Raw genomic sequence first — 23,739 nt, 5'->3', positions numbered from 1 at the left:
TGTTTGCAGAGTGATTCACGGTTGGAAAACCTTGATGGACTGAAGTGAACTCAGAACAATAGGGAGATCAGATGTGTGAGAGCAGTGATGGAGGCAGTCCCTGCATGGTGACTATCTGAAGCCTGCTAAACCTGCATAAGAGATGTACTCTCTTCAGAAGAATTTGGTCAGTTTGACTGAGGCAGGCAGTTCCCATGCACAAACAGGAGTGTTGCAGATGTCAGTAGCCAGTGTCCTCTCCTGTCCCTTTCAGCTGGTGAGTACCTGCTTGGTTTTCCTTTCGTTGTTCCCTCCTGTAGTTGGAGCCAGACAACAGCATCATAAGCCCGTGGCTTTCTCCAGGCAGCCTGCTGAGGCATAGCGAGAGCTGGAATTTCCGTATGTGGGGATGCTGGCTGTATAGTCAGCACATTTGTATATTCACAAAAATGTTCTTGGATGCAATTATAAGGCAATAGTCTTAAAGTTCAACGCTAGTAGCATGCCCTATGGTCTGTGTAAGATGGCAGAGTGGAAGCGAGGTGAAAGGCAAGTTGCTTGTCTCTCTCTGTTAACAGGGCGGCCCTGAAAGAGGGTCTTGGGAGCATGGCATCTATGTATCAGAGTAGATGAAGCCTCTGTGTGCCTGATGGTGAATGCAGCAAATCAGTATTATTGGTTCATTCCCATTTCCCCATGTTGATTAACTGCCTTCTGAATAATTTGCTTTCTGTTTGAAAGCATCTGGGAAAAATCCCATAAGCAATTATGAATTCTGCCACGGAGCAGCTTTCCCTTTGAAGGCAGTTGTGCTTTTAAATCAGCATTCAGATATGCCACAGTTTGAAATGTGCCTCAGAAATCATTCTTCGTAGGGATCTATGCCTGCAGATAAGCTTGAGGAATAAGGAATTGTCAGCTCGTGGTTGTGAAGGGCTGGAAATAGGCTGTGAGTGCAGAGTCAGGAATCTCACTGACGCCTTGCTTGGTGTCTTGTATGTGCTGCTGTCCTGTCCATGCAGGTGTGAGAAAACAAGCTTTTGTAAAGGGGATGTGGAGGTCAGCATCTAATTTAATGACCTTACGCATCTGTAGCTGCAGCCCTGCTGGGGTTTTGCTGAGTTAAACTTGTGATGGTTCAGGGAGCTGGAGACAACTGGAGGGAATTGCCTGCATTCCCTCCCTCCCACCGTGCCTTAGCCATGGCCATCCCTCCCACAGCCCCTCACTCCAAACCGGGATGGAGAAGCTATCCTCTTCCCTTCCTCAGCCCCAACTCTTGCGCCGTCTCCCCCTGGGCTGGCCCAGAGTGTGGCACGTGAGGTACAGTGGTCTGCAGCATCTTCTCATTGAGGAGAGCAGCAGACAAGGAGAACTAGTAGGCTGGGTTATAATACTGACTCCCTTTGCAACAGCGTATGTAGATTGGAGAGAGAAATAAGTGACAAACTTCTGTGTTGAGGCTGAATATCCAAGGGTTATGTTTTACAGCAAGAAGGATTTTGGGAAAGAACCAATAGCCAAAATACATTTTAATTTATTAAATTAACTTCCAGTCCATTTGGTAAAATACAAGCTTATATCACCAGTTTGTTCACAACTGGGTTTTTTTTTTTCTTTTTTAGAAATACAGTGAATTAAGAAGACAGACTGAATAGGCAATATGTGTTTTTCTGCTGTTAATAAAGTCCAGGATTGAAATGAACTGAAATGGTTTGAACAAAACTGTTAAAAACATTATAAAGAGATTAATCGAGCAAATTCAATTCTTTCTTAGAAACATCTAACATGCAAAACCTTTAGTGCAGTTTGAATGTTTCAAATGAATTTCCTGAAAAATGAGTCTCCCCAGAAAATGATTTTGGCAAGTACTGGTATTACTGTATGTTCCTCTGGGTCCAAATGAAAGGACAAGTGTGAGAAATTCTGTCCCTTGTCCTCAAAACCCCCCAACTTACTGAGAATGTTACCTGTACTTGTGCTTAGACTAAGTTCTTAGGTCCCATTTGAATAACTAACAGAGGTGTCACCATTTAAATCCTCACATAATGCAGTGAGAAGATGCTCACTGCATGAGTTTCAAGTATAATCTACATGCCAGCAGTTCAAAAATCATTCTTATGGAAATTACCAGCGATGGATATGTGTTTGCAGAGTCCCAAAAGTTCACTAAATTTGCCTTTGACTTGAGCTAGAAGAAGGTTAAGGAAAAAATCCTGCTGTGTTGAAGTACATTTCATTACCGGTGAATGAATATCTGATCACTATTCAAGTTTGAGGATAGTTTTCTTTCATTCTAGCAGACACATTTCAAACACACAAAATAAAAGTTTTTCTATTTCCTTTTTTTTCCCCAAAATAATTAGGAAAAGCATTAAATAAGCGGTAGACTAATAATATTGCATAAGTCCTTGAGATAGAAACTCGAAACCTACTACAGGATGAACAAAGGCTAAAAAATGGTTTCTTAAAACACAGGTACTTCAGCAAAAGTTAAATTCACACCAATCTAAAAAAAAAATCAGCTTTAGAATAATGACATTTCAAATGACCTATCTTAGAAATGAAGGATGTCTTACATTCTACTTTTTTAAAGTTTCTAAGTAACATTCACTTCTGGTTTTTCTTAGCATTAGCATTACCATTATACAGGCAATAATTTAGGAATTTCAAGGCAATGTATTCTCCACCTTGCATATGCAAAGAGTTAACATTTATTAAAAGTATAAGCATATCCTTTTCATTAAAGGATCATAAGTTGCTTTAGCTAAAATCCATGTACAGTATTTACACTCACCCTAAGCACAACTATACAAATTACATAAATGCTTTAGATCTGCTCCTGAGGAGTCTGGTAGGTGTCTAGCTGACTCCATCCATCATCTCTGACTCTACCTATCATCTCTGAACCAAGTTGGTGCATTGTTGTCAGGGCTGTCTTCAGAAGTTCAGTCCCCTCTTGCTTCTCTGTCAACTCTCCAGTTTTGGAAATATTCAGCTTTCCAGCTTTTCTATCTCAAAAAAAACCCCAAGAAGCTCAGAAGTCAGCCAGACACTTCCTGTCTTTCACTGGCCTACTTTAGAGGGTACTGTTAAATAAGACTCTTTTTGGTTTTAATTATCTATCCTGTTTGTGAGCATCTTCGCTCCCACCCTGTGTAGTTTAGCATAGGGATGTTGCCTGCAATACGGTCTTTGCTGCCCAAAGTCAATCTCCTAATGTGATGCCAGCTGGCATAGTAATGAACCTGTTTCTATGAAAATCTAGGTCATTCCTTGCAGTGTATTTTGCCAGTTCTGAATCAAGAGCTTTGTGATTTGTGTGTTAACAGAAAGTGTGTGTACATATCATTAATCACTGGAGCTGCTTTTGATAATATTGGTTCTTTGATCTTAACACTCCTCATGAAAATTGCATAGTGATACATCTTAACAAACAGCCCACGTTGAAGCTGCCTGGATGTGAACAGGGTCCAGGTTCACACGTTGAGGATCCGCGACGGTGCCTGGAAAACAGCAGAAGGATTGGGAGAGAACTTGGTCTTCGCTTCTGGAATCTAGTGGGGTGAGCGGGGGGGAAAGAAATGTTAGTGCAACACAGGGTGCAACTCTAGGGTGAATTTTAGTGAATCTAGGCCATTCTGTGTGTCTGCCTTTCTCTGCCCTGTAACATGCCATTACCTGTTAAGTGTACTTGGCTGGGCATAGCTGAAACTGGTCTAAGCTTATAGGAGGATTCAAGGGCAGATGTTATAGTGCTTGGCCACAGAGGAGTGGTTTTGTCAGAACCAAGCCCTTGGACCTTAAGGTGTGTGCTGTGACAGGAAGATAACCATGGCTGGGCAGTCCTTGGCAGGACGTGGCCATGAGCCAAGCTGAGGAAGATAAACAGCTGACCTTCTCGCAAGTCCACACTGACATGTACTCTACAAACATCAGGACAAATTCACCCCTGGACTGATGCTGGATTAAAATGAGATCACAGTGATGTTTGTCTGGTGTAAAGTCCTTAACGTTTTGGAGGATGCCATTGAGATTCTGTCAAAACGCTTCAATCTCATGCTTTAAGGAGCCACAAGCATGCTACGTGTATTGCAAATGGGGAGACTTGGAGTATCTGAAGGAGAAAGAGAGAGAACAGTATCGAGTACTGGCCATGCCAGATTGTGAAACTGAAATGTCTCTGATAAGCATATAAACTCCTCAGATCTGGAAAAAAAGGAGAGATAACAAAGGTGACTTCACGATACCTGAGATCAAAATTCTCGCTAATGTCTGTGGAGACAGAATTTCACCCAAAATGTAGCTGTTGTGATCGCACTGATGTGTGATGGCTACCTGGACACTTTTTCTCTTCCCTAATGCTAAAAGCCCAATGGAACTAGAGTTATTTATGCATCCAGCACAGGACTCTGGATGAATCTGGCCATAAAACATAAAATGGTGGTAAGCTTTGCTTTGTGCCAAGTATTTTGATGGCACTGCCTCAGTAGAGAAAGAAGAGCAAGACCACGGAACAAGGGAGTCTAGGAGAAATGAAAATAGCTATTTTCCCTGGGTTTTTTTGTTGTTGCATTGTTCATTTTTTTCCACTCCTCTGGGGATGCATCTGAAGCACTGAGGAACAAGAGTAGCATCACAAACAAAGCCTGTGTAGTGCTCAGTAGCTGGGGAAAAATCAGCACTCTGAATCTTGCATGCAGGCTGTCAGAACATAAAACTGACTTCTCAGGTGTCTAGCAAATCCATGGGCTTCAGGCAAGAGGGAAAATCCAGATGACTGTGTGTAAACCAGGTACTTCAAACAGTCTCACTTCTGTTTGAACTGGTGATTCCCCAGCATCATCTCTATCCCAGACTACACTTTTCCTTTGCTGACTGTGCTAGAAAGGCCCCAGTGGCACACTTGGAGCCTTTGCTTACAGGTCTACAGTATTGTGTCTTTAGTGATATGTTTTTGACTCTGGGATTCCAGTTTTCTTTTTCACTTCCTCAGAAACTGGGATAGGGACTCTGATGGGTTCATCTAGGACCCTTTCCTTGGGATCCTGTCTGTGACATTGAAAGCATAGGAGGGGACTGTATCTTTCCCACGGTACTACACATCTTGGCCAACTGGAGGCACTACGTTCTACCCTGGACTCCTTGGCAGGTCAGTGCTGTCTGACTGGCATTTCCCACTACTACCATCTTGCCATCTGTCTCTGCTTTCTCCCTCTTCCTGCAGGTCCACAGGTCTCAGGCTTTCAGAGCCTGAGACACTGTATTTTGCCCCTGCAGAGTCCTAACCCTTCTGTCGTTGTTGCTGCAGCTCAGAAAACATCCCAGACTACTCAGAGCAAAGAGGTAGTTTTGATAGGATTTGCAAATTCTCTCTCGCTTTGCCTTAGGCCATTGTCCCACATTTAGTTGAGTTGGATACATCCGTTGTATGCTTTGTCACAGCTCTGAGCCAGCAATCCTCTGTGGACGAGGCATTTGGCTGTCTGCTGACTAAACATCTCTTCCTCATCTCCTCCAAGGCAAAGATTTACTTTTTACAGATGGCTCTGGAGTAGCTGCTGTTATCTCTAATGGTACCACATACTGCAGCTGGGGAATTCTGCCCTGGCCATGTCTCTGCTTTCCAAGTCAGTCAGTGCAGTCTGTGATCAGCTTTTGCAGCTGGTCATGAAGTGTGGCTCTCTTTGGTGGCCTGATGCAGAAGGCTGCTAAACCAGGGCCTGTGTGCAGTCTTTCCTTCATTACTGGGACACTGAGTATTTGGGGCCCCATCAGGGAAAATGCTGAGTAAAGAGAGAATGTTTTCTCATAGGCTTTGCAGTAATGCTTAGATTTGCTTGACCAACAAGAAAACATTCTTATGCTGACATAGAAGGTCATAGAAACTCACAGGAAAATCCCAAGGAAGTCTAATAGGCCTGAGTGCACTTACTATAGCCATATTCTGCTTGATGTTGGTAGAGGTGGAAGCTTCTGCCCTTCCCATAGCACAGGAATTTTGTGCTGTTTGGGTGGGTGGAGTTTGTTAGGCAACAACATGCAAACATTTCCATACAAGCATTTGTCGGGGGTTAATATTAACGCTGAAGGTCTAAGTCTCCCACCACAGCCCTAAACTTAGCAGAAGACAGAAGTAGCACAAACTGACCATTCTGAGTATGTACAGAGGGTGTTAAATAGACCTTATACAAAGATATATAATGACACACACCTTGTACATAAGGTATCCAATTGTGAGAATCGCAAATCTTGAACTGCCCGACTTTCATGCAGTTTAAAATCTTGGTCTCGGGGTTGAATTATGTTAAGTTACGATAAAACATTCTCTAGCATGTCTCTCTGAAAGCAAGGGATGGCCACATTACCTAATAGACAACGAGGAAAGAGCGGTCAATGAGAACATGGCTTCATTCTACGCACGCCACTCTGGTTAACAAATGAGGGGTTGCTAATGCATGCTTTGGGCTTTACCCACACAGACACGGAGATTTTAAAAAGTGTTAATTACCTTAAAATCTGCCTTGTAGCTTGTCTCTTGAACAAAATGTTCTTCTGGGATAATGAAGCCTTGCTTTGTCTTTATAGGTTTGGATGGTTTTGCTCCAGTCCATGGGCGATACTCTTGCCTGAAACAAGATTGTGGAGACAAAAGAAGCCATAATATGCAATATACTAACAGGGAAATGATGTTTCTGCTCAGAATGGTGGCAAACACGAAAGGTAAGACTACATAGAATCAGTTCACAATACTGAACTCATCTAAGGCTAACTGGTTTGGAATAAAAGAGGAAATGAGCCTAGGGAGCTGCTTCTCTTCAAAAGCCCAGAGTCTGTGAAAGACGCAACAGGCCAGGGACTGGCTAACTGGCTGCCCTGGAGTAATTCTTCTGCTTCTCTTTCTGGCACTTACGTGTTCTCTCTTGGAGGTGTTGGTAATTTTCTCCTAGATAAAAAAAAAGGCAGGGTAACTATTTGCTTCATAGGTTTTATTGACTCATTGGCTGCTTATGGTCTAAAGCATCTTGATTTGGGGCTCTGGGCCTCTAATCTTCACTCACGTGGAGGAAGGCCAGCTGCTGCTCTTTCTTTACTTGTCTTTAGCTCTCTTGGCAGCAGGCACATTTGCCAATGTACGACATTTTATGCTTTTGTGACAGCTTAGTCAGAAATGCATCAGAAGGGAGACCCCATCTCAGCTGGCAGATGCTTCGGCTGTTATTTTCCTTCACATGGGGGCAAGTACTTTTACTTTGCATGATAATGTTAATGTCTGAGAAGAAGGTGCTTGAGTGACTGTTACTTTTGGAGTAGTGATGTCTGGAGAAATGGGTGCGGAGACTGCCCATTTAGAAAGAGGCACAGGTTTCAATAGCGCTGAAAAGCAGCATGCCAGAGTGTGGCTTAACTAGGCTGTTGGTGTCCTTCTGCAGCCTTCACTCTGCTTGTCTGTCCCTTTTGCCACAGACAGGCCACACCACTGCCCTCCTAAAATCCTGCAGTAGTAGCCAGCTGGGCTGGCTTGTTTGTTCATTCAGGAGAGGACAGAAGTCTGCTCTGTTTATGGGTGCGACTGGCAAGCAATTCAGGCGGCTTCTCTAGCAAAAGGCTGGTCTATGGGAGAAGGTTAGCCTAGCTGTGACTTTACAGTGCATTAACTTCTCCACAGTAACTCCTGCAGCTTGGCTGCATATTTTCAAACAAGTCTGTTAGCATGGTTTAAGCCACAAGTGCTCAACTCACAGCTGAGCGTGGAAGACCACCCTCGTTCCGTTATGTTGTTAAGAGAACTCACTGAGTTTGTGCTGACCGCCTTCAGCGACGGTATCAGCTGTTTTGCAGAGCACATGTAGGCAGTGACTGAAGGGAATGGTAGCTTCTTTGAGTACACGCACTGAATCCATAAGCATGCCATGTGAGAAACGTCTCACTCTTAGTTAAAGAGGTAAAGTAACTTGTCCAGGGTTTTTCGCATGCTAGAAACCTCTATAGGAGGTGTTTAGTGGCTAGTATCTAGTAAACTTTGTTTACACTTGGCATACTTAAAATAGTAACTCCACTTTACCAGTCCATTACAGACAAGATCAAACGCTGAGACTGAGTCATGAGCCATGTTCAGGCTAGGGAAATAGGCTGTTTTAATGTGCTGAGCTTAGCTTTGATCATAGCCTTTCTAATTTTCATTTTTTCCAAATATTATTTACTATTTTGACAGTAGCTGAAAATTCCTCTTTAAAAATCTTACTAGTTGAAGTATGTAAGTGTGGAATTTTTTTTTTTTTTTTTTTTTTTAGAATGTGTGGTTTGATCTTGATCCTTTTAGTATATTGTTAAAATATCCACTATAGTATGGATTATGCTTGATTTCTAAATGTAGATTCAGCCTTAAAGTGCTACCTCTTTCCTTGTTTGATTTGTAGGTGCAGGGTACAGCCCTGAAGTGTATCTAATGTAGTGAGAAACCAGCAAACTAGCAAAAAATTAATTTTAAAAAAGTGATTGTTTCTTTACTGAATTAGCTGCCTGCGTCGCCCTCCTGTTAGGGCAGATGAGTGCCAGTGCAGGAGCCCACAGCCAAGGCTGGATAGCAGTTTGTTAGCTGGAGCGGTGGCAAAGTAAGTTCTTAAATCCACTCAGGATTAGTAACGGATGTTGCTCAACAGCAGAGCTTCCTGCAAAAAAGCAAAAGCAGACTCCCATCAGGGCTGTCCATATGTACTGCAAATTTTGTCCGCAGTCGGTTCGCTTTTGCTGTTCCGGGCTGCTGCCTTTCACCTTCTCTGCATCTTGCTTTGCAAGCTTGCTCAAGCAGTGGGTGAGCGCCTGCCTGGCTCTCCTGGCGGCTGCTGGTTCTGTTACTGCTGCTATAGCACCTGAGGGTACAGAAGTGCCTTGCAGAAAGGCAGCATTAGCCAAGCAGAGCTCCAAGAAGGCAACCTTGCAGTAGGGAAGCCAGATGTGTGTGAATGCTTAGCTGAATTTGAGCTCTGCTCTGCTCTGCTCTGCAGCCAGAGGGAGGACACCCAGCTACTGGGCAAAATACCAGCAAAATGGTACAAAGCCATTATTTACATCCCAGCAGTTTCCAGGCACTTGAGCCTGCTGTTCCACATAAAGCTGGCTTGCCTTAAGGATACTGGTGGTATTGATTCTTAACTGTTTATCCTTGTGATGGCTGGTCTCCCTGCTGTGTTACGCTGAAACGAAGTGCGTCCCCAGTCTTTCAGTGAATGGCTGTGCTGCCTGTCTCCACAACCAGCTCTGTCTCCTTGCTTTGTAGCAGATCATTTGCTGGTTTGGCAGGCCCCCCAATTCTGGCCTTTCGGCGCATAGGCCTCTCTTTTTGGCTGGAAGCCAAATTCTTTTCCTCTGTCTGGGTAGCCAAAACTGCTTGAAACACCTACATGCAACGGGGAAATGTTGTGCCTTCACCCATAGAAACAGCAGTGTGAGGGCAAATACAGTCATGGCTGAGATTCGCAGCAGCCTTTTGTATTTGGACCTGAGATTTCCCCCTGGAGAAACTCAGAACCCTCAGACAGAGGGCTGGGTGAAATGGGGATGAACTGCTCCTTCTGGGAGGTGGGGGACTAAAAAAAAAAAAAAAAAGAGAGAGAGAGAGAAAAAGAAGAAAAACATGAAATAAAAATGATCCTAGGAAACATTTGGTCCAGAAAGTACAGCTAACAGCTCTGCCTTTCAGCTTGCAGGATGCAAATATTCATCTGCAGCTATATAGCCAAGAGTCAAAAGGAGTGAGAACCCAAATGCTGGTTCGCTAACTTGACTACAAATTAGTCATAGAGTAACAAATGGAATAAAAATACATCTGAGCATTCAGCCTACTTAGAGCTAGGGGAAGAGGAACAATCTCATTTCTAACATTACTCAGTTAATCTAAGGCTCTGTCAAGATTTAGTGACTTGTCTCCCTGGTTGTGCTCCCTGGTGCAGTGTTTGAGAAAGCCAGAGTGTCAGAACCAGCCCAGCTGCATGTTGTCTCTTCCTCCCCTCCCCGCTTTCGCCACCACGAATGGTGTCTTCTGCAAGACCACACTAGTAACAGAGTTAATTCCTGGAGAAGAACACAGAGAGGAAATAACAAAACCAGGATGGAGAGGGGGAGAGCCCTAAGCAGTTTGACTCCCTGCTTCAGCTGCTGCTGGAGATGGACACGAGAGACTGACTGTTGCTGCTGGAGAGAGTCATCTCCTCCTTCCCGCTGTACCTCTCTTCCTCCTCCCTGAATAGCAGCAATTGTCAGCTTTAAGGGGCAGCGGTAGGACTGCAGCTCTTTTGCCACCCCAGCTGTGAAAGCGTCACACGGTACAACCTGAAACCCCTTGTTCTGGGCTGACTTACCAGCTTGCCCCTGCGAGTCGCATACCCTGGGTGCGCAGGAGTGTTTTGGGGGAGAAAGTGCAGCCCCCCGCAGGCAGGGCTGGAGGTGTCCTGGGACTCACCTTTGCAACAGGAGCATCAGGGGCCCCAGCTGGTCCCCTTGGTCCCACACCCAGGGATTTGCACAAGCCAATCCCCCATCAGACCAAGGCTGCACGGGGACTGCTTGTGAGAGCGAGCTCCAGAGCCGTGCCCTGGCCACGCTGTGAACGTTGAAACGGACACTAGCCTTTTTGCAGTCCTGCAGGCTGTGTAGAGCCAGTTATTGCAAAGCAGGCATCTCTGTGACTGCTAGAAGTGGAGGGGGGGACAGAGTCCAAGACCATAATTCAGTATCCAAGCTCTCTTTAGTTTTTATTTTATTCTCTGTTGTTATACATACATAACCTATAGGTTTGATCTCTGTAAACAGAAATGACCCAGTGGTACTTACAAGTCTTACTAAAGCACTGGGGTTGTGAAAGAAAAAAAAAAGGCACTCCTGAGTTGTAGGAAAGCTTTAAATAGTAGGGATCAAAAGGGCTGCTCATAGGTTGTAATGCTGCTGCTTCACCTCTGACTTGCTACAGAATCGATGCTAAGAAGCTATCGGCAGATGGTTGCCTAAGTTTTCTGTGGAACTGCTTTGATCACATAAATCACTGGTTTGTCAGTCATTGCTCTTTCTCATAATTGATTAATAAAGCCTGCGGAAAGGAATTTCTTCTCTTATAATGTGTTAGGATATGAGCTATCTGGGAGGGAAGGTATGAATAAATGCACTCTGGAGAGCTGAAAGGCTTATGGCCTGCTGGGACAGTTTAACCCCACAGTGGTAACTGGAAACCAAGCAAGTGGCAGTAGAGTTAATGTGTATACTGTAAACAACAACAAAAAAGTCACTGGACTGTTGTTATTACCAGAGGGGTAATACAAAGCCTTACTTTGAAGAGAGCTGTTTAGATTAAATAGTGGTTGTGTGCTGTTTCCACCTTTTGGGTGGGCAGGACCATCTGTACTCTTAGGTTTGTTGGGCAGCCTTTTTCGTAAATGAGGTAGAAAGGTTGCTTTTAAATATGCCGATTCTTCTCCCTTGCATTGAGAGGCTGCTCTGATGTGCTGTTTGTCCAGGCTCTGAGGATTTAAATCACCTGGAAACTTGTACTGGTCTGACTTTGGCTCCCTGATCTGATCCTAACCCATCCTTCCAGCTGTAGATCACCACTGTCAACCTTTCTTGCACCATTTCAGGGGAGCTTGTAGACAAAAGCAGCAGCTTCTGCTGGTAAAGAAGGTCCCTGTTGCAAAGGCACATGGAAGGATACATCATTGCCAGCTAGTGTGGTTGGACCTGGGAGAGCTGTCTCCTGCCTGCCACCGTGCCCCCTCTGCAAGCCTCATCCTCCGTCAGCCAGTCCTTGTTAGCCCGACCTGCCTGGTCCAGGCTGGGCCACACCTGAGATGTGGAGCCACACGCTGGGTTCAGAACCATCTGAGACCAGATGGAGGGCGAATGTGGCAGAGCAGCAACGGTAACCCAACACCTCCCTTGCCCCTACTCTCTGCCCTAGTACTTTGCTCCCTCAGACCAAAGACTGCTGTGCCGTAGTGCCCTACACCTCCCTGCCTGTCACCTTCCTGTACAGAGGAGATACAGCAAAGGCCTACCTAGATCAGGGCAACTCCTAGCCAACTGCAGATGTTAAAAAGCATGAGTCATGGAGCAGTGAGAGCTTCATGGGACAGACAAAGCCAGAAGCACTCCTGGGCAATGGAGCCATCGAATTGCTCCTTCTCTGAGCCACATCAGACAGAGACGGGATGCTGGAGGCCTTCCCAAGCCTTGGATACATGAGCAGATTGTGCCCATTCTTCTATCCAGCCAGCAGAGCACAGTGTGTGTCTGTTCAGTGTAAGGAGAAGACTGGGGGGGAAAAGAAGTGGGGGTGGTGGAAGAAAAGGTAGAGGGATACAGGAGAGTTGAAGGTTAGAGAAACCAGCAAATAGGAATTATAGAGGAGGAAAGCAGAAGAAAAGTGAATGAAGTGAGATGTTGAAAGATCACTTGACAGTTATGGCTCTCAGAATGAGTCTCTTCCACAGGAGATTTTCAAGACCACACAGAACAAATCTAGCTTCTTCCTGTCTCAGTTCTCATCTGTAGCAAGGTCAAACAGTAGTTGGAGCTGCTCATATCTCACAGGAGAGAAGCAGTAGCAAAAGACTGGGACTGAAAGGCTAAGAGAAAAAACTAAAGCCTCAGACCATTGCCTTGGGTTGAGGTCTGGGGGTTTGTCCCACTTGCAGACAGACTGCCAAGGAGCATGTACAGCGTGTGAGCTAGCACCCTCTCACGAGTTTGTTGGTCTCAGGGTCTTCATTTCTGTGATTACCCCATTTCCCCTTCTTTCCCCCTTTCTTCTAATACAGGTTTGGGTGCACTTCGAGTGGAGGAACTTCCTGCTAGCTTTATGCAACCCCCTTGAATTTTCCCCATTTCAGTTCTGAAGCTTACATCATAGAAGGGAGACTCTTTCTTCAGCATCTATTTCCAACTGCCCTTATTTTCTCCTCCCAACCCTCTGTTCCTCCCCCCTCCCCCCAGCCAGGCTATGGGAAGTCTCTCTAGATCAATCCCAGAATGCCTACCCCAAGCAAGCTTACATCTTAAATACCATAAAAGTCAGGGACTTCAGTATTAATTTCCCCAAGCAGCAAGATACTTAAGTATGTAAAGATAACTTTAAGCCTTGATTATAAAAGCTTTACTTCCATTATTAAGGTTAAGCATGTGTTTAAATATCTTGCTGGATCAAGGATGGAGCTCCTCACAGCGTTCTTAACCCTGCCAGTTCAGGTATGTGCCATAGTCCCATACTGTGCTGAACATGTGTGTAGAGACTTTTTTTTCTCCTGCAAAGCTGAAATAAGATGCTCTTCAGTGTGAACTGGTCACCACAATTCACTTTGCTCTTCTGCAGAAGCTGTGTTTGAAGGTAAGTAAATAGTATAGACAGCAAAGCAATATGCTCCATGACTGCATGGAGTTATGGAGGAGAGGGGGATGTCATTCCCCTTCCTTCCACGATCCCTCGTTTGGTGGGGAGGACCCCTCTGTGGGCATAGTGCCACAGAGCCTGCTGAATACGCACACAGTAAGGTGGGTTTTCAGCTCACTGGGGATCTTCAGCCCTGCCAATCCTAGCATCACGAGCAGTGACATTAGCAGTAGCACATCAAGCACTTAACCCTTAAATGACACTAGCTCTTTCCATATCATTTTATTTTCTTTCCATGAAAGCAACAAAACAAAATTGAAGAAGGCCATTTGTGTGGCTGTACTCTGAGCAAGAAACGCTGCTGATCGACACCCCCAGTTTGGTCTGTTTACCTGCTGTGCCTGCACACCCGCGGGACTGCTAGCACAAGCCAGGTACACTTGAACACCTGCTCAAAGCACTGACATTGCAGAAACACCAGCCACAGAGATTAGGCCCTGCTCGGCACTGGCACTGTGCATATATCAAGAAATTCTTAGCCATCCTCCCCCTTCCCCGGGTCCTAATTCCCAAAGAGACAAGGGGTAAGAGAAAAAGAGGTTAAAACAAACACTCACAGCTCTGATACAGCATTTTTCACTTGCACATTTGAAGTGTGCTCCAAGAGCTGGCAGGTTCTCTATTCCCCTTTTACAGAAGGAGAAACTGAGGTCTGAAGAAGTGACCTGAAGTACAACAGAGCCTTGAACAGGGCTCTCCGCTAAGCCAGCCCTGGCAGAGGGGCAGTGGCCCCATCCCTGTTGTCTTCTAACAAAAGAAGAAGAATGTGACACCCACCGAACAGGCACAAGGAGACAGCTGGCAGATGGCTGCTGAGGGCACCAACTTCTCTCATCTACCAAAGGCAGGTAAGCAGCCAGAAAGCCACTTTCGTTTCTTTTTTTCCTAAAACACCTGCTAAATGCATTCAAACCTAGTACTACGACTGATTGTGCACAAATCTCTACTGTGTCAGAAGTACCTAATACTCGTGACTTGTTGCTGAAAGGGAAAAGCTGCTTCCATGACCCTGGAGGCTGAAAGCTTCAGGGAGGGCAGATGGAATAGCGCTGAGCTCCCTGTTGGTTGTCTTTCAGCATCAGTAAGGTGTAGTCTACTGCAACACTCTGCAGCAGTCCCTGGGATCCTTTCACAATGGGAGCACATCCCATTTTTGCCTTTTATGTGCAGTTTATATTGATCTGGCTTGATCTGTGTGGCTGAACTTCCCCCATGTAGACCAATTAGCCTTTGGCTTCATTCAGAGTCTAGCAGAACTCCAGCTGAAATCCAGGAAAAAAAATTGATAACATAGGGCAACATTTTGGAGAGCAGGATGCCATGCTGTCTTTCCACTGTTGATACAAAGTTATTTCATGATTAAAAACATCTTCATTTTCTCAAAGCAATGTGGAGAACAGGCATCCTTTTGATACCCCTTCCACCTTTATCTTTCTTTTGGCCCTAGCAAGACTCCCACTGAAGTCACTATGAACAGGATTGGTCTTTTTGTCTTGGTCACTGATCCTGTTTAGCAGGACAAAGCAAAGGCCAGGTCAATCTGGCTGCAGGAAAAGAATGTGCGGGAAAGAATACAGCCTGCTCTGCATGCAGCTGAATTTCCTTCTGTGCTTAAAACAGCTTAAAGAGATGTGGGGAGAAAGATGGAGGAGGAACTTGCAGAATGAAGTCTTACAGGAGCATTACACTGATGTACAAAAATATACCAGACTAGGCTCAATATTACAGGAGACTCACTGCTGCACTTAGAGGCTCCACAAGAACAAATGTGCAATGGGGTGTTGTTGAAACATGCAGTCAAAATCCCTGAATCTTTAAAAACAGTGCTTACAAAATTAATCCAAAAACACCAGTGCCATTAAAAGCTTAGAACAGACCATATAACAAGGCCAACTTCTCTGCACTGTCCACCTTTCTATCCATTTAGGTTTTTGTCTCTTTAATATTAAGCAAGCCCGGATGGCTACTGAGGCCTGACAGAGTCATAAAAATACAGTTGCAGGCAACTGACTGGCATTGTCCTCGCTACAGCAGCTGATTGTGCTAGCGAGAGCCTCGTGCTGCCTGCTCAACCTGGGTTGGTGCAGAGCCCTGCTACAGCAATTACGTGCCTACGAGTCAAACAACCACTGCTTGTGTGAGCAGAGGCAGCTGACCCCCCTGCAAAGGAGCCCTGCCCTCAGGCCTGTCCTACCTGCTCTCAGTGCAATGCAGGATCTCCAGCTCCTGTAACACCCAAAGAGGTGGAACCTCCCCAAAGGTCCCCCCTAGAAAGGAAATGACAGGGCCAGACCAAGAACCAGGGTGTTTTCCATACCTAACCTCCTCTAGTGAGCTGCCTTACCACTGCTTACCACTACTGCTCTCCACTGCAGCCCAAGCACATCCTCCCTCCCCTGAATGCTTTAGGGTATTACCTGCTTCACCCAACCTTGTCCTCAAGGGCCAGCACCCTCCAGCTGCCCCCTCTCAGGCCGAGCCCCAGCAGGCTAGGCCCACACCTGCCAGCCTTCCCCTCTAGCAGAAGACATGCCTTTGCTTTACCTGCACTACAGCTGATTTGCCTTTTTTACTTCCTCAGCAGCTGCTTCACCCACTGGCAGGGCCAGGTGGGCCAGCTTTTCCCTGACTAGTGCCTACAAGAAGCAGAGTAGGCTTTTGCTGCTGGAGGTGGTGACTCTGCATGGCTGCTAAGGACCCTGCTAAAGAGCAAGGAGGATCTTTCTGGCCTTCATCAGAGAGGAAGATGAAGAACACCTAGTGCCACTGTTCAGCTATTGCCTGAAGATGAGGCAGATGTTTACAGACCAGGATGCTGCCTTCAAAGCACAGTAAGGTACAAGGGAGGGAGGACTGCAATGTGGTATCATCAGTGAAAATGGACTGTGACTTGTAGAAGGTGGCTGTGTTGTGGCTCTCCTTTTCTCTGCCTCAAATGAAGAGCTTTTCTAGCATTAATAGGATGTTTCTGTGGCTTAAGCATGGTTTAAATTACCAAATAAAAGCTCAGCACTGCAAGTGTAACTGCAAATGAATATGGCTAACCCTGCCAAGTACTAGTCACTTCAATCCTGTTTAGTCTTGCTTAAAAGAAGGGAAAAGCAACTAATATATATCAAAGCAGACTTTTGCTGCCCTAGGAAGCTATTGTGGATGCTACTTCTGCTTGTTGTGACTGCTACGACTGACTTAGGCTAGAATGCATTCAACTGTTTTCAGTGGTATGGGGATTTCTTAAACTGAACAAATGGAAAATGTTGTGCTAGATGATAATTCAAAGAAACTGTGGGAATTACTGGAGTGAGATAAAGGTGGTTTCAGGTGTGTAGGCCTAAACTGGTAGACTAATGCACTTGTTAGTGTTTTAGGTATGCCTGCCTACATTAGTTCTAGTGTATAACCTTCCAGCAGCGTAAATGTGTTACGTGAGAAGTTTATGTTGGTGTAGCTGGCCTTGTCCATGCCTCTGCCTTCAGCGCACTGCGTTCCCTCGCATTAGCTATGGTGAGTTCCTGGACAACTCGGCTTCTTACTTTTCCTAAAACTTCTGTTTTGATTTGCTGGCTGGTATCTCACCCTCACCATGTGCTTCATCTGTGAAACTGTTGCGTTTTTCTTGCAGTAGTTGTGAGCCCTGTGCAAGAATAGATTAGTCGGAGGGAAGGAGGGTGTGAAAAGTGACTCTTCCCTGATGGAAGCTGTGATTCTAATGAATGTTTCATGTGCCCTTGGCTTGGGGTTGGACTGAGGAAGCAGGGGGAGGTTTAAACAACAGTTTGAAGATGGATGTGTTTCCAAAAGATCAACCTTGCTAATGCTGTTTTAGAGGTGTCTGTTTGGAAGTACTTCCTGTGCTGCTTCAAAACTTAAAAGTGCTTTTCTTCAACAGTAATCATCACTTGGTAGATGATTGTCCTGTAAGATGTGTCAAAGAGTAAAACAGTGCATAGATTCAAATACTGCACAGCTACCGTTTCCATAGACAGTATGTAGCTACGTTTGTATCAGGGATGCTGCCTGTGTAAGGAGGAGAGTAGGATAAGCAGTATGTGCTCACATGCAGGATTATAACCCTTTCCAGGGTCCCAGCTCTTAAAAGCTCTTTGATAAATAATCTAATGAATTGCAATTACAAAGGGAAATGTGTCCTAGGTACATAATACATTGTTAGGGTTTAAATACTTGGGATTATGTTAGAATAAGATTAATGACACTGTCAATATATTTAATAGGCATATTACCATCAGCTGAACATTATTATTAGGGAACATATAGCAATGTGAAACTGATGCAATATTTAGCACTGACCACGTAGCAGCTTGAATCCCCTTTCTCCCCAGGGTGGATATGAATGAGAATCGGTGAGAATCAGGGCTGAATTTGGATGCATCCAGCCTTATTGCTTATTCCAGAAAATAAATGTCTGTAATCAGTCATAGTGATCAAAGGGAAAGGAAGGCATTCATAACAAAAAAATCATTTAACCATTTTTAAAAGCCCTTTAGGAAAGGTGGTTTGCAATGCTTAATTTTTCCCCTAAATGTTATTGTCATTACCAGTTTAGACTGCATCTTTTTGGAGTATGTCCCAGGTGGCTTCATGTCTGACTAAGCTTTGAGCCATAATTTGGCTCACCTTGAATGTGGCACTCCAGGTGTTTAAGGTAACACAATTACGGCATTGACAAATCTGGGGAACACAGTTCAGTGCAACTTTTGATGAGTAGAGCTGGCTGGAAGGAGCGTTGTGTCTTCCCAAAGCGGGTACTTGGGACACTGCTGCACTGTGGATGGCAGCGCGGGCCCGACCGCAAGGGCTTACTCCCTTATCCTCTCTCTTAAATACGGCAAAAGCTAGGAGACGCAAGAAGGCTCAACCAGCAGTTTTGGCAAACGCTGCGTGTGCTCTAGACATGCTGTGCTGCGGAGGCAAAAGCGGTGTTCCCTAAGCTGGGGGGAAGCGGCTGGAGATCAGACATGGGGGTGAGAAGCAACATCTTTAACGACCCTGCCTTCAAAAGCAAATGCAGCGGTGGAGGCAGGCAGGCGGGCTGAGTCCAACGCCCCGTCGCCGGCCGCCCCCGTCCTCCCCCCTCCCCTCGTTCACGGCGCTTCCCCCTCTTCGCGGCGGCTTGCCCGCTCCCCGCAGCGCAGCCCGGCACCGGCAGCGGGGCCGGCGGCAGAGGGAAGCCCCGCGGGCGGCGGCGCAGCCCGGGGAGGCGCGGGTTACCTGTACGAGGTGGTGTGGCCGCCGTCCGCCGGCGAGCGCGGCCAGAGCTGCTGGAAGCCGGTGTACCTGCTGGCCGCCGGCCTCTCCTCTCGCTCGCCGGCCGGCAGGACGTACACGGAGCCGCCCGGGGCGGGCTGGGCGGCGGCGGGGGGGGCCCCGTTCCTCCTGCAGTCGCCGCCCGCGCCGATCCACGGGAAAGCGTCTCTCTTCTGAACGGGCCAGGCTCTGAAATCCTGCCGGTACTGGGTCTCCGCCGCGAAGGGCTCCCCGGCGGCCGCGCCGGCCGGGCCCTTCCTGTGGCCGCCGCCTTTGCCCGACCTCTTGACGGCCAGCGTCTCGGGCGCGGGGCAGGCCGCCGCGGGCAGCTGGCTGCCGCCCCGCGGGTGGCTCCCACCTGTTGTGCCGCGCGGGGGGCCGCCCGCGTCCTCCGGCTCCTCGATATCCGAGTAGTTGTGGATGGTGAGCGGCACGGAGAGGTCGGACTTGTCCAGCTGGTTCCAGAAGCGGGCCAGGCAGCACACCCGGCTGATGCAGGGCCAGGCCATGGCCCGCTGCCGCTGCGGCCCGCCGCGGAGCGGAGCGGAGCTGCTCGCGCCCGCGCCCGCCCCCGCCCCGGCGATGCGGCAGCCCCGCCGCCCGCGCCCCCGGCTGGAGCGCTGCCCTCGCTAGCGCGGGCCCCTCCTCCCGCCGCCCCCGGCCCCGCTAACGACGCCCCGCGCCGGGAGCACGGCGGCGCACGTGACCCTCGGGCTGCCACAGGGAGCTCAGTGCGGCCGCCGCCGCCGCCGCCGCGGGAAGAGCCGCCAAGCCCCGCCGCGCCGCTCCCCGCCTTCCCCGCCCCCGCCCTCGCCCGCTCGCCGCGCCGCGTCCTGCCGCGCCGCCTCGGCTGCCGGCCCGCGGCTGGGGCACCCGCTGGGAGCCGCCGCTCGCCCCTCTTGGTGCGCCTGCCGGTCCGAGCGCTTATCTGCAACGCTTCGGGACCCTGCTGCTGCTCCCAGGAAGCTCGATGGAATAACCAGGCACAGGCATCGGCTGAGCCGGGAACAGTGCTGCTGGGCAGCGTCGCTTAATTATAATTTAAAATTGGCTGTAGTCATCCGTGACTGGAGGGAGACAGCACTGGTGTACAAAAGATAATGTATATAAAAGAAGTGATCTGGACAAGCCGTAAAAGCTTTGTGCCGTCAGAGTTTCTGTTAGCTGAGTACAATAATACACTAAAAAAAAAAAATCCCCTATTTACATTAACAGTTTAATCTGCTTTTTTGTACCACTTAGAAAAATTGAAGCACCTATTATCTATTTAATATGAGGCATATAATTTGCTGTCCGCTGGAGACTGTAAATTGCATCTTTTCTTTGCACATTTAGATTCAAAGCCAAACAGCTCTGGTGGAAACCACTGAAGCTGATGGAATTAAATCAGGGACAAATCTGGCTTTTGAATTTTGACATCTTATGTAATACATGGCTACAGGCCATTATACTAGTCTACAATTCCTGATTCAGTGTGTTATTAAGAAAGAGCCTCAATCTACTGACAGGTCACCAAACTACAAAATGTAAGACTGTAAAAAATGGAAGCATGAAGGTAAACTGAGACTCCATTTATTAGAAAAATCATGTTTTAAAAGCTAACTAGACAGGTACCTCATTTTAGAAAGTAATAATCTGGTTAACAGGTGGTTGGTTGTTACCTGCTGAGGTCTAATAAGAAATTATGTAATGACAGTGAGGAAACAAGATTTACTGCTTTAGCTCTGCTAAGTAGTCTCTCACTGTTGTGTATTAGCATCTCAAACTTCAGCTGAGATTTGGACCTGATTCTGGTCAGGAGGAGAGGCAGAAATGGGGGTGTAGACTTATTCAGGCTTTTCTTTAGTGTTTCGCCTCTCTCTGTTCAAAACACAGCTAACGAGGGATAGAAAGAAAATCCTTTACAGATGATCATACCATAAATATCTGACTTGTCACTTGCTAGTACTACTAGCAGTTCCCATCCTCCCCCTCTGCCCCCCACGTTTGTCCAGTTGGAGCAAGAAGACTCAGAAATTTGAGATAGTCCTGGCTTACTGGTCTATGGGATATAAGCTGCTGAATTTCATTGGTTGCCTGAAAAGGCCACAAACCTAATCTTTTAGGAATATGCAGGGAGCCACTTTTTAATCAGTTTTCTGATGCTTTTTATCCCTAGAACTAGTCTGCTCTGTTTAGTAACTTTTAAAATAAACAGCATTTGGGTCAAATGCAGGTCCCTTTATCCTGGTGAGAGAAATGGATTTTACAGTCATGAGAAAAAAGCCCAGGACATCCGTTTTTGTCATCTGTTTTCTCTGGCATACTACAAATGATGCTGTGATACTTGTTGCTAGGCCTGACTTAGCAAAATGCATCAGGGAACAGACCAACCGTCTCTGCTGTCACTGTGCCTGCCGCTTCCTAGCACTGTGTGTGGCTTCGACACTGCGTCTCGGCGCCCACCTACAGCACCGGCGAGGGCTCCGGGCGGCTGCTCATCGCAGCTCGTTAGATGAAATTGGCACAGAGGGTTTCTCTGGGAAACCAGGGGAGGCTGGATGAGATTAAAAAGTTGACTGCATTTAGAAGAGATCCATCATGATTAAAAGGGGGTGGGGAGGGGGGAGGGAAATACTGCAACTGTAAGACAAAGACAAGCTGTCAAATCAGAAAGCAAAACAGCTGTTGCTGCCAGGAGTGGGGGCTGGATACTCGAACAGTTTGTTCTAATATTAAAAAGAAATTTTAGTAGAGCAGATCAGTACAGGCCAGCAAAATACTCCTTAAACATGGCAAGGCCATGGCAGATTTTTCTCAAAGCTCTTCAAAAGCTATGAACGATTATGTTTCTACATGATTAACTATGACTTTATACTTACTGCTATTGTATTGTTTTCCTACATAAACACTGGCTGATGTCTCTGCCAAGCACCCACATAATTATCACATTGTATTTTTATTCACAATAATAAGCTCTTTGAGAAGGGGGAAAAAAGTCTTTCGTTGTTGTTTTTGCACTCTTATAATTTCTTTGTCATTCAAAGGTGTGACTGAATAATAAGATATTGGTAAATACTGATGCCACGTTCTAAAAGAAGGGCATTTGTTTGCCACAAAGGTATTTATTTACTCTAGTGAGCTGTCATAATTTCAAGTCATTCCTTGTCTGCCTGAATTGAGTATTGATTTCCCTATTGCAGCACAAGAGTAGTTCTGGATCATAAGAGAGATTCCCACTGGCAAGCAATGCTGCCTAAGACTTAAGTGCATAAATGACTTTAAAAAAATTACTGCTTGGCCATGTGAACATTTTTGTACCACCTTACATTTGTTAAATGTGTCTAGGGTTTCTACAAACACAAAAGATTTGGATATTTGACAGTTTTTAGAAAGATGAGTGCCGTTAGCCCTAACATCAAGGTGATACCTGGGCATGAGACCCTCTGACCACATCTCCTGACTGCAAAGACCATTACTTCTGAGTATCTCTGCCACTTTCAGGTTTTCAGGAGCTTTGAGCCCCTGTAACCCTGCGAATCCAAAGGAAATGCAGATACTTTGCCTTTGAATGATGTGCTGAAAAATGTCTTGGTGCTCCCCTGCAGCCTTCCGGCAAGCTGAAAAGGGTACAAGCAGTATCATACTGCCTTAGCAAGTCCAAAAGACCGCAAGAGTATGGCCCCAGTCTCAGCCAGTGACCCAAGGGCCCAATTTTCTAACATCCAGGTAGCTACCAGCTACTATGGTAAAGAACTTGAAGTAACTTTTAACCCTGGTGTATTCCTCTATACCTGTAAAATATACTGTCAGACGAGGTCTGCATGAGTTCGTCCTTCAGGTTGATGCACGCTATTTCCCGCACTACTACTGCCTGCTGCTTTCAGCCACCAGGATCTTTAAAAACACCATAGCAAATAAAGAAGTGTTGAAGAGACTAGAGGAAAAGTTGTAGGGCAGACAGGAGGGAATGCAAGGAAGAGAAGGGAAAGAATGAAAGGAATTGGATAAAGACAACAGATGAGTGTTCAAACAGCAGCAAAATCTCAGCATGGAAAAGACTGAGCTGCTGCTTTTGAGCTTCACTGGCATGAACCGTTTCCCTGTAACAAGCCCAGGTAGTGACCATCTTCTGCTGGCACAGGAGGAAGCTGCTCATGACAGGGCTGTGTCAGGCTGTGTGGTCTGCTGCCCTCTCCTGCCTGTACAGGCTGAAGCCCTGCAAACTGACCTGCTTAGTAAAGGGAGCTGTCAGGGAAGGAAGTCAAAAGGAGGGAGAAGTGAAAAAGATTAGGGACATAAACCCAGGAAGCTTCTGGAGTCAAGCAAAAGGAACATTAGATACGGTTTAGCTCTTTCATTTTGTAAGTGTTTAAACAGACCCACACTCAGAAGAAATCCCCAGATGTTGTCTTTTCTTTTTTTCCTTCAAGGGAGAAAGAACCCTTCTAAGTTTTGATAAGTAAAACTCACAGACTGAGCATTGGCCCATGGCAGTAAGGGAGTTCACAGCAATTTTGTACCCAATGATTTATTACAATTGGTGCTGTCTGTTAAGCACTATGTACTGTTTATCAATAAAAGCATAATACAGGAAGTGTATTTTCTACAATGCACTGTTATAAAGTAAGAAAAAGGCGCAAGTTGTTTGCTTCTTACAGATGCAGTCTTCTTCTGCAGGTCAGTCAGTCTGGAATGACATTAATTCAGCCTACAGGGAGGAGCTAAGGGTTTGATCCCACCAACTCATATCTGGGTAGAGTCACCAGCCCCTTGCAAGGCATTCAGCAGTTATCCTTGCAGGACAGGCATAGAGTAGTAGCATGTAAAAAGACCCAATTTTTCTTTGTATTTATGTAATAGGAGCATCAATCATAGTACTAAGATCAGTTTTACTTTAGCAGTTACTTCTGGTTACTGTGGTTACTGATCTCAGGCATTTTATCTATTTTTGAAGCTGCTTATCCGTTCTAAACTTGTACATTTTGAAAATAAGAGTTACTGTTTAGAAATTTTTAGAAAAACCTTAAAGGAAACTAACGATACAGGGCAACTTAAAAAAAAAAAGACTAATGCAG

General features: G+C 46.2%; 1 protein-coding gene across 4 annotated transcripts; it reads right to left on the bottom strand.

Moving 5' to 3' along the window:
- Positions 1-1,500: 1,500 nt before the first annotated feature.
- MAP6D1 (MAP6 domain containing 1) lies at positions 1,501-19,442 on the bottom strand. Of its 4 annotated transcripts, none has more exons than XR_003260656.2 (4): positions 18,647-19,442; positions 6,491-6,608; positions 6,194-6,347; positions 1,501-3,536 (listed from the first exon to the last, which is right to left on the bottom strand). XR_003260656.2 is itself a non-coding variant. In XM_026109750.2 (3 exons), the coding sequence occupies exons 1-3, from the start codon at positions 19,189-19,191 to the stop codon at positions 3,459-3,461; spliced, it is 741 nt and encodes a 246-aa protein (XP_025965535.2). In that variant the 5' UTR covers positions 19,192-19,436; the 3' UTR covers positions 1,501-3,458. The 4 variants fall into 4 exon arrangements, 2 of the variants coding, with proteins under 2 accessions (XP_025965535.2, XP_025965536.2); XR_003260655.2 differs by having other exon boundaries at positions 1,501-3,485; XM_026109750.2 differs by lacking the exon at positions 6,194-6,347 and having other exon boundaries at positions 18,647-19,436.
- Positions 19,443-23,739: the final 4,297 nt, after the last annotated feature.

Source organism: Dromaius novaehollandiae, chromosome 9 (assembly GCF_036370855.1).
Source record: "Dromaius novaehollandiae isolate bDroNov1 chromosome 9, bDroNov1.hap1, whole genome shotgun sequence".
In the NCBI taxonomy this organism is placed as follows: Eukaryota; Metazoa; Chordata; class Aves; order Casuariiformes; family Dromaiidae; genus Dromaius; species Dromaius novaehollandiae.
This window is presented reverse-complemented; position numbering and strand designations above follow the sequence as displayed.